General features: G+C 41.8%; 1 protein-coding gene across 1 annotated transcript in view; it reads right to left on the bottom strand.

Moving 5' to 3' along the window:
• Positions 1 to 3,858: 3,858 nt before the first annotated feature.
• Positions 3,859 to 15,713, bottom strand: part of CNIH1 (cornichon family AMPA receptor auxiliary protein 1) — a 13,543-nt gene continuing 1,688 nt past the window's right edge. The window contains exons 2-5 of the mRNA XM_003792130.3: positions 12,732 to 12,800; positions 8,537 to 8,649; positions 7,367 to 7,510; positions 3,859 to 4,763 (exon numbers count right to left, since the gene is read on the bottom strand). Coding sequence (XP_003792178.1) covers positions 4,736 to 4,763; positions 7,367 to 7,510; positions 8,537 to 8,649; positions 12,732 to 12,800 — 354 coding nt within the window. The 3' untranslated portion in view covers positions 3,859 to 4,735. The remainder of the gene's footprint in view (positions 4,764 to 7,366; positions 7,511 to 8,536; positions 8,650 to 12,731; positions 12,801 to 15,713) is intronic.

Raw genomic sequence — 15,713 nt, 5'->3', positions numbered from 1 at the left:
TATTAGGAAAATGGAGAAAAATACTGGCATGGGTTAATCAAATCCCTTAATGGTCTACTGAATTTTCAAAGTGCACGCATATCATGAGTTCCACAGGGCTAATTAAGTCTTCTACATTTAAAATGCTTAACTACTTTAATACTGAGTATAAGGGAAAATATCAATTACTTCACAAACGAGAAACCTGAGAAGTCACTACTGAAATAATATTCCAGTTAAGTAACAAGTAATGTGTTAATCCCAACACTCCAGGAAAAGCCCTTTCTCTGCCTCCCTTGTGTGATACCCTCAAAAACAGGGCGGGGGGGGGGGAACGGGGCTCGCACAGAGACAAACCAGAGTTAGGGCATTTGAAACTGACACACAGACTCAACCATGACCCATAAACTACACAAGGAAGCATGTGTTACAGTCTTTATTAAATATACAAAACCAAAATAAGCTCAAAAAAGGCAGGGCTACCTAAAGGCATTTGCTTCAGTGTTACAGCACCATTGGGGTTGACGTCCTAGACTTTCATAAGCCAGGAGCACAGACATTTAAGTACATTTTGTCTTAGTTTTAGGTTCTGCCTAGTCCTCACTAAGAAATTTTTCTTCTCCAGAGTACATGAACATGGCAACCCAAGAAATGAAAACATTCAGAGAAAGCACTACAGTTAAATCACACGCAGTGCATTTCCTCTGCGTGTCATGACCTTCATTCAGTCCACCTCCACAAGGTGCAATGAGAAGTGACGTGGGACAGAACCTTCGTCCCACCCTCACAGATCAGTCACCGAGTGGTTAGTACCGTTTCCCAGCAGCAGCAGGATGAGCGGCAGTTACTTATCCCAGAGAGTCAGCTGTCACTCTGAATGTCAGACAGTGAAACTGATAGAACCACACTTGCTCTCCCCGTCACTCTGGAGGGCTCTCAGAGCTGTCTGCTAAACTGTACCATTAGCAGCTGATCTGACTGCAGACCTATGACTGATTTCAGCCAAAGAGCTTATTAAACTTATTATCTAAGACTAACATGATAGTTTGCAAAAGGCATGAATATAAGTACTTTTATGAAAAATGCAGGCAAGATGTATTTTTTTTTTTATTCAAAGGAGTGTTTTTGCCGGCTCGGCGCCTGTGGCTCAAGTGGCTAAGGCGCCAGCCACATACACGTAAGGTGGCGGGTTCGAATCCAGCCCAGGCCCACCAAAACAACAACGACGGCTGCAACCAAAAAATAGTCGGGTGTTGTGGCGGGCGCCTGTGGTCCCAGCTACTTGGGAGGCGGAGGCAGGAGACTCGCTTGAGCCCAGGAGTTGGAGGTTGCTGTGAGCTGTGATGCCATGGCATTCTACCCAGGGGGACAGCTTGAGGCTCTGTCTCAAAAGAATACTTTGCCATCAAGATTTGATTTGCAATTATACTGTGAAACTGATTACTGAGAGGTACACATTTGTGGATGTTAAATTATGTAAATGAATAAACCAGGTATTTGCTTCTTAATACAGATCCCTGTTTGAACAGGCTTGATGCATCACGTTGACGTGAACAGCCACACCTGAAGTGAAAACCCACCCTGTACAAGTGCCACCCAAGTCGTCATTTGCACCATGGCAATGACATTCCAGACATGTAACTGGAGGGAAGGAGAGGCATCATACAAAGGAAAACATTTTGCCAGTTTCCAAGCATATACAGCTCCATTTCTCTTCTATGCAAAAATAAGACATATCTTCAAAGTATGGTATTTAGGGAGCAGAGCCAAGCTGAGAGCCCTCAGCATGAGTCCTCAAACCCAGAGCACTGAACAGGCTTTAAGAGAGACACAGGCTATACCCTGACCCATACTCTGCTGCCATGTGAAAGGCAGTATCTGGGTATTTGAACTTGACTAGTAGGTCTGACAGCTTGTAGTATTATTGCTAAGACTTCAAAACTGACGAACATCTTCAAACCTACACCCCAAAGTGGGCTTGTCTGGTTATTTCCTAGCACTTTCCCATGGGAAAAAAAATTCAAACTTTAAACAAATTAGCAGTTTGAATATAGTCTGGGGCCAAACTCTCCTCTACCCTGGAATAGGAAGTAGGGAATACCAGTTAAGCATCGTGAAAACCATCAAACATCATGAATAACATTAAGATCTGTGGCTCCTCAAATATTTTCTACTCCTATACCTCTTTAGTAGGAAACAGGAATATTGCCATAATAAGAGTAAGAATAACTGCTACCCAGGCTTTATTTAAAAGATTTTCAATTCAGGAGATGCGGCAGCATCCACAGCAACCGAGTTCTTGGTATAGTCACAGCCACAGTGCTACACTAGATGTGATCATACAGGCCCAACTGGGTACAATGGTTTCTGAGAGCTGTAGAGATAAATGGATGTATCAAAAGCAACTGGAACAAAGACTACCTGAATAAACAGCTGGCCCCACCCGGCAGGGGCACTACACACAGGGGTCATGTGCCATGGCTGAACAGGCCTCCGCTGAACCCACAAGCAGCAGGAGACGCTGTGGGGGGGGGGGCTGCGCCAAGCAGATTTACATGAGAACTAAATTCAAAGCAAGGAAAATAGCAAGTGCAACACTGTGAAATGCGAGGATTTTGTTTCTGCTTTCTCTTGCCATGTGATTTAATTTCACGAAACACAGATAATAAGTATGGGAAGACACCACGAGAGCAACTAGGCACTCGCCCTTCTGACCCGACCACCTGCCGGAGAGGGGAACCTCACTGGCAAGCATCTCTGAGCGATCAGCTGAGGACCATATATCTAATTTTGGAAACAAAAAAGTGGCTTCCGCAAATGCCAACCAGTACACTTTACATTAACCCTGGAGAATATTCCGGAGATTATTAGAAGGATATTTGTTAAAACTTACAAAGGAAATTAATGTTTGCTATGAGCAAGGATTTATCCAGACACTTTTGAGAGGAATATTAAAGTGACAGGCCAGGACACCAATGTGGACTGTAAACCCGGCCAGTTGCCTCATGATCAGAAGTACTACGACCAAGAGAGACAGTGAGTGGGCACTGACAGTCAGGCAGACTAGGACCCGAGTGCTGGCGCTCACAGCCAGAACCTCCCCTGCCGCCAAGTGCACCCTAGATGCACAGCACAGGTGTGTGAAGCTTCCTGGTTGTGAAACCGCCTGACTCTGTCACTCTCCTGCTCCAACATCTTCCTGCTCCAACATCTCCAACACACCCACCCTGTTACCCAGCACCGACACAGCGGGAGCCCCTCTCTCTGCCAAGGGCAGGGAAGCACTGGGATAAAGCACTTTTTCACTAGCAAAGAACAAAACAGCATCTAATTCAAGAAGTTCTTAGCTTAAGACATCCACAAACACATCCACAAACTCCCTTGATGATTATGTGAAATTTTATATATTGATTTTCTTTCTTTGATGCTTGTTCAAGCAACTTCTGACCACTTAAATTATTTTCAACTGCCCTCACTTCCTCATCCCAAATAAAGCACACAAATGCTTACAAAAACAGGTAAGCCATAATTTACCTGCCTCGCAAGCAGTGAAAACTCAGAAAAATTTACAAGCCGTTTTACCTTAAAATTGCTATTTGAAAAATAAAAGTTTAAGTGCCACAATTTTTTTTTCAAACAGGGAAGATAAATGATGGCGCTGTGCCATCAGTGTTTATAAATCTTGTCAAATGACAACAGAGGGTAATGTACACGGCCATTTAAACATATTCCTCTTTAGATTCAGGCATGGCATTTTTAAGAAAAACCACAACTTAATACTTTTTTAAAAAATGACAATTAATATGTCTTTATTGTGTCTTTATTCTTACTTTAAGAAATAGCTACTTGTAATCTTTAAAACAATGGACTGAAAGTAAATCTTAATTTCAGAGTTTTATTGTATTGCACTAAAGGAACAGCGGGATGGTTATACAATTTTCTCTCTGTTTTTAAAATCTAAAGTACTTGCAAATTCTTAAGAATACCTTTACCACCAGATTAGAACAGTAAGCATAATAACAAAGTTCTTAATAAGCAATGTCTTACAAATAAAAACACATTCAAAATAGCTTTAAATGTATTCTTCACAAGTAATTCAGCATATTTTTATACCATGTTCATTTATGCTTAAGAATTAAAGCAAGTATATTTGTTACTCTGGTGGAAATACAGGAAATCTCTCATTCATGCAATATACAGGGATAATATTCAAGTCAAAGGGAAAAAAATCCCACTCTTATTCTTGTACATGTGCCCATACATGATCATCTCCATGATAGCTCGGGAAACCCGTGATGTTTCCCGCCTCAGATACATAGTCCAGCTCATCGTAGCACCTGATACATACAGCTGATTTATAACTAGATGTGTTTCAGTAAAACCAAAATGAGCCCTGCAAGTTCCTATGAACCAGAGCTTCCAATGGACCAGGACAGTCAGTGATCAATGCAGTCATCCAGAGGGTTGGGGCTGTTCCTTAAGGAGTGCAAGTTTAAACCTGCCAATACCGGAGGTAATCACTTTATATTAATTTATACGTAATTCCACTTAAATTCTTTATCCGAGTATAACATATGAAAACAGTCTTTCCACAAGCAAAAAATGTGGAAACATTTAAAAAATAAGGAGTCATTTTTTTAAAGTAACTGATCAGATTCCATAGGCTACTCTTAGAAACAGGATCTTGCTGGATAGAACCCTTCATCTGGTGGCTTTTTGCATGCACTTAACTGGACCGATTCTTCCGTGTGTTGTTCTAAGAGCTCACCAAAACATAGATCATGCTGAAAAAAGAAAAAAACTGTTAATTCAGACATTCCTAATTATAAAAGCTAACCCAAGAATGCAGAAAAGTTAAGTCTGCTTTATAGAGCAAAACTTGTATCACAGAAAATACTGACACGTTCATAATGACTTTAGTTTGCATTTATAGACCTTTGCCTAACACAGGACTTGGCTGGGTGCATGTGCTGTAGATGTCCCCTATTTCCTTTCCACTTTTAGCAAGTGGAACAGCACAGCTGAAAGCTTAATGGAGGATGGAGCTGAGAGAGCAATCCACAGCGGGCCCTTCCCTAGAGCCATGTCTGTAACAGGAGTGAAGGTCTCCAGAGGGCTCGCTTGACGCCAAGTCCCGTGAGGACTCTCACATACATCTCCTCACCTCATCCTCAAGCCGTCCTAGAAGGCAAGTGCTGTACTTACTCCCATTTGATAGAAGGGACTGATCAACTGAGGATGTTTCCCATTAGAGAAAGGCTCTAAGCAGTAACAGCAGGGTTTAAAAAGGAAAGGGGACAGTCCAGCAAAATAAAAGGCAATAACCATCTGAATCAGGCCTAAGAACTGCCATGGGCCATTCTACCACAGCGTTATAGCAGAGGGACGTGGCTCAAAGCGTCGGGCACACCTGACAATTTACAATACAGCGAGTGTCCTATGCCCTCAATTTCCCACAATGCACTTCTCCAACTTTATCATTTACTCATTCATTTCATTTCTTTCTTTCAACAAATGTCTTATGTGCTGCTATATGCCAGCACTAGTCCAGACATTCGTTATAAAAAACTTTAAAAAAATGAAAATCAATAGGCCACGGACATGGCACACAGAAGTACACTCTTCAGACTGCTCCCCCAGTTTCGCCTGTGAGAAACAGGTGCAGACTCACTGAGGGGCACGCACCGCCAGGAACAGCGGCAGAACCGGAGGGGGCCTGCCTAAATCTCAGTCTGACACTTTCCTACAATGGAAGAAGTTTTCAAGTGACAAACAGGAGAGAGAATGTTACTTAATTATTTCAACAAGTTCACGTTAGGCCTGGCGTGACGGCTCTGGCCTATAATCCTAGCACTCTGGGAGGCTGAGGCAGAAGGATCACTTGAGTTCAGGAGTTTGCCACCAGCCTAGGCAAGAGCGAGACCTGACTCTACTATAAATAGGAAAATTTTTTTTAAAAGCTGGAAAAAAAAAAATAGCTGGACATTGGTGGGCGCCCATAGTCCCTGCTATTTGGGAAGCTGAGAAAGAAAGATCGTTTGAGCCCAGGAGTTTGAGGTTGCTGTGAGCTGTGATGCCACAACACTCTACCCAGGGGGACAGTCAAAAAAAATCATCTTATACAGCTATTATTTTTCTATTTTTGGAAATCAGATGGAGGCTGGGCACAGTGGAACATGCCTGTAATCTAAGCACTCTGGGAGGCTGAGGCGGGTGGATTGCCTGAGCCCCCAGGGAGACCTCGTCTCTAAAAACAGCCAGGCATTGTAGCGGGCACCTATAGTAGTCTCAGCTACTTGGGAGGCTGAGACAAGAGAATCACTGGAGCCCAAGAGTCTAAGGTTGTTGTGAGCTGTGACACCACGGCAGTCTACCAAGAGCGACAAAGTGACACTGCCTCAAAAAAAGGGGGGGGGGCAGCACCTGTGGCTCAAAGGAGTAGGGCACTGGCCCCTCATGCCAAAGGTGGCGGGGATTCAAACCCAGCCCCAGCCAAAAACTGTAAAAAAAGAAAATCAGGTGGAAAGCCCTCTCTAGCTGACTATGAGAAACAGATGAGAAAAGAACATTTATGCAGCTTAAAGAAAAGCCATAATCCCACACCTGACAGTGGTCTTTGGGGGCCTGCGTGTGCAGCTGTCTATGGCACCTGCAGTACCTGGGCGGCGGCTCTCAGCAGGGCAGCTACGCCCCACAGGAGCATCTGGCAACCTCTGGAAACATTTTTGGCTGTCAGGACACAGGAAGGAGGTGCTGCTGGCATCTCATGGCTAAAGGCCAGGGATAACACTGCTCAACAGCCTACAATGCATAGGACAGCCTCCCACAAAAAGGGACCATCCAGGCCAGAACTGCCAACAGCCTCAGCGTTGAGAAACCCCGACCAAAAGAAATAATAATGAATCCATCATAGTATAAAATAAAAATCAGTCGGTAACTGCCCCCACCCCATAAGGTAGAACCGTTTCTTGCATTCACCCCATTCAGATCAAGCAAACCAGAAAATAACAGGCAAAGCACATGGTGTATGACAAGGAAAAAATTAAACACTATCTCCGGAAAGTCACTGGAGACAAGCAGAGGCTTTATAAACTCACACAAACCTATCCTCTCAATGCTGCCACTTTTCTGTGCACAGTAACCTCCATCCTTTACTGACCAGATGTCTCTGAAAACTGAGGAAGCAGCTCCCCTGCCCAGACTCTGCGTGACTGCAGGGTGCTGCCTTGACACGCACCGTGTGTCACACGAACATGTGTCCTCTGCCACTACAGCTGTCGTCACCTGAGGGCAATGAGCTGTTCTTCATTCTGTTATAATCCATAATGCCTGCAAACTTCTAAGGCAAGAAACTCAAATCATATTTTCAGTTAATTTTTTAACTTACCCGTATAGGTAGTAAAAAAATGCTAGAAGATAAAAAGCTAGTTTGCACCATCCTTCTTTCTGACAATATGCTAGAATGTCCGCATTCATGATGGTGGTGGGGTCATAGAGCCCTGGGCCGCTCATCACTGGTCTACTCATATACCTGCAACAAGACACAGTCTGTCAGCTGCTGGGAAAGGGCAGAAAAACTTCAGGACACGGAAGAGGAGTTTTTCCTCAAATATCTGTTACAACGAGAGGTGATCCATGTAGGGAAGTATACATTTACTTCTAGGTAGAATTCTTTCATTTCATCATCTTAAATTTAAAACCGGATCCCTAATGAGCAGGACAGTACAAAAAGGGCAGCTAAACAAAGTTATTTTGGTCTCTGAATTTTCAGAAATCCAAGAAAAACAGGCAGAACTGTAAAAAAAAAAATTTTTTTTAAGGGTTTTCGCGCTTTTATCCTGAAATAATGTTAAACTTACAGAGGACGCAGGAATGTTTGGCCTGCGTGTTCCGGATGCGCTCGTCCACCCCACCTGCTCTACCCTCGCTCCCGCAGCCCATCACTAACTACACTTCTCCTGAGTCATCCAGAATCCTTTTCAGACGTGATACCACTTTACTCAATACTTCTTCAGTACACATTTCCTAGCATTGAAAGCAATAAGATTTGACATCCATTTACAACAAAAGAAGTTACAGAATATGATTATCTTTTATACATAACCAAACTTAGGTAAAGTCAACACAGAGAATGGAGTCTTACACACACTGTACACTCTGAGTTACAGGAGGCTCCGACACAGGAATAAGTAACCTGCGCTGACAGCGGTTAGGGCCCCAGGAGGTGCAGCTGACTAGGACGGGACCCGGGGGAGCCTTCTGGAGAGCGGGGCCGCTGTGTATCTGCATCTGGGCAGTGGTTTCACAGGGGTATACACACATAAAAATTCACTGAGCCACATTACTGTAGGTAAGTTATACCTCATTTTTTTTAAAAATTCCTTTAAAAAGTAATAAGGTATTAAACAGGTTTTTGATCATCTACTTGATCTTTAAATCCCAACTAATTTTCAGTTTTCATTTAGATGACTAGCATATACACATAAAATAATCCTATTGACCTCAGTGTAATTAAAATTTAATTAGGAAAAAGATTAAAAGTATATCTAAATGTTACCTCCAAATGTGATATGCCAGGAGGGGCATATTGAGACCCAGTGTGAGCCACTCTGCCGCACAGAGGAACATGACACAGAAGAAGGCGTGGATGAGGTACTCTGGGAGGACCAGCTGCAAGGAGACACGGGCCATCAGCAGGCGCCTTGGCATCAAGGCAGCAGCTAACCAGAAAGCAGGGGGCAACCAAGCTTCCATAATAAAATATCACTGTTTTCTTAGAATCAGAAATGAAAGACATGACTGATTTTATTGCCATATTTAAATTTTTACTAAAAGCAGGATTACAAGCATATTGACCAAAACATACAGCTTACCCTAAAGTAGTAAAATAAATGACTTAAAATTTAAAATTCAAATTCTTAGAGCAAGAAATTAAATTATACAAAGTTACCACCCAGATTGTTCAGTTATTTGCTAGTCAACTGTTTCCACCACTAAACAATGATAAAAATACAAAAATAAGGTATCTGATCACATGCAACATATGTAAAAACCCCACAAAAACAAAAACTCCCCTTTAGAGTTGACACATTAGTGTTTTAAGCCTTTAACAGAAAACTAGGAATGCTACATACACGACAGGCAGCCAATCACACCACATCACCACAGAAGTCAGTTTCAATGGACAAAGCCAATCAGCCAGTAATCTCAGCACAGTCAAGGAGGAAGAAGGCTAATGTACAAACGCAGAAGATTTGCTTTCTGCAACGTAGGAGGGGTGAGAATCAGAATTTTCGGGTTCCTGCCTTCTCGTTCTCCAATGGGGCCTTCTGCTTCTTTACCCCTGCTTGCCAACAAACACTACAGACACAGCAGACCAAAAACAAACCTTATGGCAACAGGTGTCAGTAGTATTACCTGAAGAAAAAGTAATTCAAGCACAATGCTTTTATAAAATGACTGGGAGTTAATCTTAGATTTCAAATTATCTTTCTTATCCTAAAGATTTCAGCCTGATGTTTTTTTAAATAAGAATATCAAAACTTTCACTGCAAGTTTCAACCAGACTCTCCTTTAAGTCACAGCCAGAAGCCAGTTTCCTTACTGTTTACTTCACACCAAATTAAAATCCTATGAATACTCCACATCATTACATCATTCCTGAGAGGAACCATGGCTGTAGAAATAATATAATTATACTCCCAAATTACACTTTCCAATTTAAAGCTGTAGAGGCAACTTTGTAATGAATACTATTTTTTTTTTTTTTTGAGACAGAGTCTCACTCTCTCACCTGGGCAGAGTACCAAAGTGTCATAGCTCACAGCACTCTCAAACTCCTAGGTTCAGGCAATCCTCTAGCTTCACCCTCCCAATTGGTGAGATTAGATGACGCCCTCCACAAAGCCCTAGATGGCGTCTTGCTCCTGTTCAGGCTGGTCTGAAACTTCCGAGCTCAAGTGATGAAGCTGAGTGCTTCCTTGGCCTCCCCTCTCCTCCCCAAGAGCTGGGATTCCAGGTGTGAGCCACCACACTCAGCCAATGAACAGCTCTGTAAATGAGACCTGCTAAAGCCAATTAGTCTACACCACTAACCAGGTATCTCCTACAAATTTAAATAATAATAACTAAAGATCAATCCTGCACATGTATATAAACTTGTAAGTAACATAAACCTTTAAGCCAACATCTATTTAGGATTAAAGTTCCCTAAAACAGAAAAGGGCCACAGGACATCTCTGGAACTTAACAACTACATGTATAACCAGAACAAACCAAGAAAAATGTACCTTTCATCAGGAGTTCCCATAGAGTTGCTTTCATAATACTAGTTTAAATTACAGGGTTTTTCTTTAAAATGTAATAAGCTGCCTTTAGGTACCTAAAGCCAACTCATAGCTAACAAATCCTCATGCCAAGTTTCTTCCTACACTGACAGAGGTCTAAGGAGAATGATTTTGAAAGCACGATCCCCTCTGCTCTGAAATAACACACTGTAATAAAAGTGTTAATTAAAGATGACCCCCTGCAACTCCACCAGGATCTCCTAGGAAACAAGTGTGACCCTCTCTCCCATCTCCCCAAAGAAGTCCAGAGCATTTACTACATCTCTCTGATAAAAACCAGTCTTCTCCAATCATTCTTTTTGATGAAATTTCCCATTAAGTGACAAAAATTATTCCATTTAGGAACCAAGGTTCACACAAAAACTAGTATCCAGAAAGAATACCTCATGCAAATGTGGCTGAAATGATAGTACTTAAACATGCAAAATGTAATATTCTGTTGTTAAAAGCTCACAATTTAAAAAATAATATCTGTCCTCCCCCATACTTTGGCAGAACTGTCGAAACAAATTTAAATAGGGAAAACTGTCAGATGCACTGCTGCTCAGCCATGATCGGCACCCTGCCTCTGCTACCGGCCCATCACAGCATCACGACATCCCAGGCACATCTTTCCTCAGTGAGAATTTCTTTCCATCAGGAAAAGCCAGGAATCACACAGTATGTTAAAATGAAATTAATCCTTCTTAAACTTATGGTAAATCAGGAAAATAAAAGACTTTGAGTTTCAAAAATCAGGCTGAGTCCAAATTCTGGCTCTCCCTCACCTACACAATCCTGGGCAAAGTGCCAGTTTACTCCCCCATTCATGAGAATAACAACAAATGAATTAGACTGTCTAGAGAAGTGGATGAAAAAACCAGGGGAAGCACTTAGCACAGAGCCAGCCCCAGGCAAGTAAGTCCTCAGCCTTGCCTGGCTTGGTTACTTGGTTATTTAAAGTAGGGAAAGTCACAGAGCAGAGAATACTATTGATAAGCAGCTGTCAAAGTGAAAATCTCAGTTTCTTCTTTTCTTGGTAACAATTTCCACTACTTAGGTTAAGATGTTTCACAATGCACTCTTATTACATTAAGCTCCAACAAGAAGGCAAATCATCTTTTCACATCTTATTCCGAAAAAGCAGAGCAACAGCCAGTAAGTCGATGCTTCTGACTGAGCCTGCATCAAGTCTGACTACGACGGTTCTCTAAGACCACCCAACAATCTGTCCTGTCACTCACATTCACCTGAGAAAGTGGCCAAGCAGCACACTGACCTTATAGATGCTTTTCCAAATGAATATTCAGGCATACTCGTGCACAGAGTTTCAGACAACTAAAATCTACACAAATCCTCGCCTTCACATGAAGTGATTTGTTTTATTTCTTGAAGACACACTCACTGCTTTCTAACAATCTGTTAGTTTCTGCACAATCAGGCAAAAGGAAAATCTTCCTCAATGAGTCACAAATAGAAGTAAACCCCCTGAGGACCAGCAGGCCACAGTATCCTCAAAGCCAGAACAGCTGAGAACTTAGGTGTGCGACTGGCCCACTTCAGGAACTGAAAGTGGACACACACCAGAAAAACTGCAGACATCCCTGTCAATGGATTGGTGTCCACAAAATTCTGACTCCACAAACCAAAGGACAGCACTGAGGCAAGATCCCAGACCCCGAGAACAGAACCCAAGGCCGAATAAACACCAGCTGAAAGAATGAATATGTTCCAGAATACACATAACCACAGATAAAACTCGGCCTGGAAGATAAGCCAGAGTTCAGAGTTCACTAGCATCCGACCTGACAGTGAGCCACAACCAGAGAAGAACCTCACCACGTAGTAAACTCATTTCACGTTAACCAATTTTCAAACATGGCACCAAATAATTTAATATGTGCCTATGGCTATAACAATGAGAAAATACGCATAAGCATTTAACAGCTTTCCCTACTTGACTGGGCCAGCAAGCAAACATTTGCATAAAATGTGAAATTTCATGAAATCATAAACCTCAACAGGCATGTGAACGAGCACAGTGAACAAAACATCACAAATAGCAAATGTCCTGACCCTCCCCGTGAGATGGACACAGCGTAAAACGTGAAACTGAAAAGCAGTACACACCTTCAATGCAATTTTGACTCTTTTAATCTTTTTGACCTTTTCAACTGTCTTTGGCCGACAATGTAAAAAGCAGATTGGAAGAATGTTAGTATGACAGCTGACAAGATCACCAGCAGATTAATAATAGTCACAACAGTCAAGCATGACAAGAAAAAGAATTTTTTTTTTTAATTCTGCCTACTTCACAAAGTAAAGATATATCATGCTACTGAGAGTGGGGGCCACTTTCAAATTACATTAAGTTAAAAACAAATACATTTTCTAAAATCTAAAGATAAACTCCATATTACAACTTACGGGATTCAGGGTATTACACTGGTCTATGGGATTCTTGTAATCAGTCTTCAGCTCATCAAATGCTATAATCTAAAACAAAATTAAAACAGTTAGAACCACTCTAATTAAAAAGTAGCAATAAAACTGGCCTATCAAATAATCACTTAATAGAGTTAATAAAACAAAAGCAAAAAGTGTACCAACATCACAGGTACCAATTTACAATAAATTTCACATATGCTAAAAACAAGAGACAGAATCAGATTTAAAGAACTGAAAATACGTTTGTCATTATCACTGAAATGATCTGGTAACACTGTGATAAAAGCACCTTCAATTTTCAACTTCCTCAAAAGTTCTTTTCTCTACTGGAAACGATCTTTCCCCACCTACACAACGATTTATCCAGACCCCTCTTTGTCCTAAAAAAGCCTTCTTCCTATGTTAACTCCTTCCTGGAGGTTTTTCTGAACCCTTCAGGCAGAAATAACTATATCCTTGTCTATCTGCATCCATACACAGCACCAGGCTGTATGATGCCCCCAATTTTGGCATTTCTCAGCACACATGTGGGGAGAAGGAGCTTTTTATTTTTTTAAGAGACAGAGTTTCGCTTTATTGCCCTCGGTAGAGTGCTGTGGCATCACAGCTCACAGCAACCTCCAACTCCAATTGCTTAAGCAATTCTCTCGCCTCAGCCTCCCAAGTAGCTGGGACTTCAGGTGCCTGCCACAACACCTGGCCATTCTGTGGTTGCAGTTGTCATTGTTGTTTGGCAGGCCTGGGCTAGATTTGAACCGGCCAGCCCTGGTGTATGTGGCTGGCACCTTAGCCGCTTGAGCCATAGGCACTGAGCCAAGAAGGAGCATTTTTATTTATCTGTGCAAGTCCCTCCCTTGGCACAGCGCTCAGGGGGGCATTAGCGGTGAACTTCAAGTCTCCATTCACTGTGTCCTCATTCATGTACTAACACATCCATTTCTAAGGATGCTTTTGTCTACGCTCTGGAGGAATGTGGCTTTAACCTCAAGATCGGTAAAACACATAACTTAAAAACCAAAATGTACTAAGAGTCAAAATAGGGACTGTGCACCACTTTGTGGCATTAGCTTAGGTGTCAAAGAAAGACGCCAAAGACAACAAGTTTATGGGGGGCCCATTTTAGTTCTTGCCACTGGTCACCCAGGGGACACACATCCTTCCCCTGCTGGATTACAAAACTATCTTCCTATGCGAGACAGTCTGCTTGACCCTACCAGTGATCAGCACTGAGGTTCTTAGCTCTTCATAGGCCTTTTATTTCCCTCTTAAAGTTCTTAATTTTATAAAATTTTAACTTACACAATTTCATAAAATTCACCAACCTGCCCTAATAAAAAAACTCTAACCAAAGAGGAATAAAAGGAAAACAATTAAACATTAAAACACAATCTCCAAAAGGGCTACATTCCAGGGCCTAAAATATAAAGCAGTGCCTGGTGCATGCTAAAGTGTTTAATAAATACTGAACGTAAGAAAAAGAAAAAGTGAAAAAAATAACACTGGGGATTAAAAAAAGGGATTTTCCTTCACTAATGATCCTAATACATGTAAATGTTCAAAATATAAATGTGCACTGGAAGAAACTGACTTCTGATTACTAACAGACATCCTAGCCAGGGGCCTGAACTAGCTGCCACGTCTCACTTCACAATGCACTTCAGTACCAAAGCTCAAGACAAGGACCATAACCACACATCAATTACTTGTCTCCAAGAAGAACTTTTTTAATAACCAAGTATAAAACATATCTTTAAAATAACTTTTTTTTTTTTTTGAGACAGAGCCTCAAGCTATTCCCCTGGGTAGAGTGCTGTGGCATCACAGCTCACAGCAACCTCCAACTCCTGGGCTCAAGCAAGTCTCCTGCCTCAGCCTCCCAAGTAGCTGGGACCACAGGCGCCTGCCACACCACAACGCCCGGCTATTTTTTAGTTGCAGCCATCATTGTTGTTTGGCGGGCCCAGGCTGGATTCAAACCCTCCACCTTAGGTGTATGTGGCTGGCGCCTTAGCCGCTGGAGCCACAGGCGCCAAGCCTAAAATAACTTTTAACTGGACATTTTCCTCAGGTGACTTCAAGGAATCTTTTGGGTGATTCTGCTGAATGGTTTCTGTCTGAGTGCTATATGCTAGAGTTCTCAAGACTCTCCTGAGATTCTGAACTAATGGTTTTCAAACCTTTGGCAGTTGTGTGGCTGAATAAAGAAGTTCACAAAACTTTCCATAGACGTGTCACAACAGATAAATTCCAAAAGATGCCAACGTACACAATTGAGGATATCTTCAAATTGGACACAAACCTTTAAGGATGACTTCTGCAGTTTTAACTTTCAAACAACATCTATGCCCTCAACTCTATTCTCTATAGAACAATCACATAAATTAGAATAAAATGACAGATGTAACCATCAGCATAAAAAAATTTCCTCTAATAAAATGATGAATGTAAACAGGCTTTTTGGAATTTATACTTGAAATTTCAAAGTGAGTCTTCTAAAATATATTTAAGCTACCTAAGGAAATAAATTTAAGGTTATGTGAATAAGAGAAAAATTGAAATTATATATTTATTTAGAATTGTTTCCAAAATGATACAATAATCTGTGAACTGGGAAATCCCTGAGCATAAGCACTCACCCGCTACTGTGGTACAAACAAATTTTAACAGGACTTAAATTACCTACTTCACCCAGACACACATTCATTTCAAACCTGAGATGAAATTACCCACTTTTTAAAAGTGCAGTCCAGATTTTCATTAAGCCAAGCAAAACCTGGTTCAAAATGTAGAAATGTGAAAAAGCCCATCCCAAAGCTCTCTTTAAGAATCCCTCATCAGGCCCCGTGCGTGCGTGGCTCACGCCTGTAACCCTCAGACTCTGGGAGGCCAAGGCGGGTGGACTGCCTGAGCTCAGGAGTTGGAGAGCAGCCTGAGCAAGAGACTCCGTCTCTAAAAAAAAAA

The sequence above is a fragment of the Otolemur garnettii genome, unplaced genomic scaffold (genome assembly GCF_000181295.1).
Source record: "Otolemur garnettii isolate 467f Iridium unplaced genomic scaffold, OtoGar3 scaffold00054, whole genome shotgun sequence".
In the NCBI taxonomy this organism is placed as follows: domain Eukaryota; kingdom Metazoa; phylum Chordata; class Mammalia; order Primates; family Galagidae; genus Otolemur; species Otolemur garnettii.
Note: the sequence above shows the minus strand (reverse complement) of the source record. Positions and strands in the feature narration are given on the sequence as shown.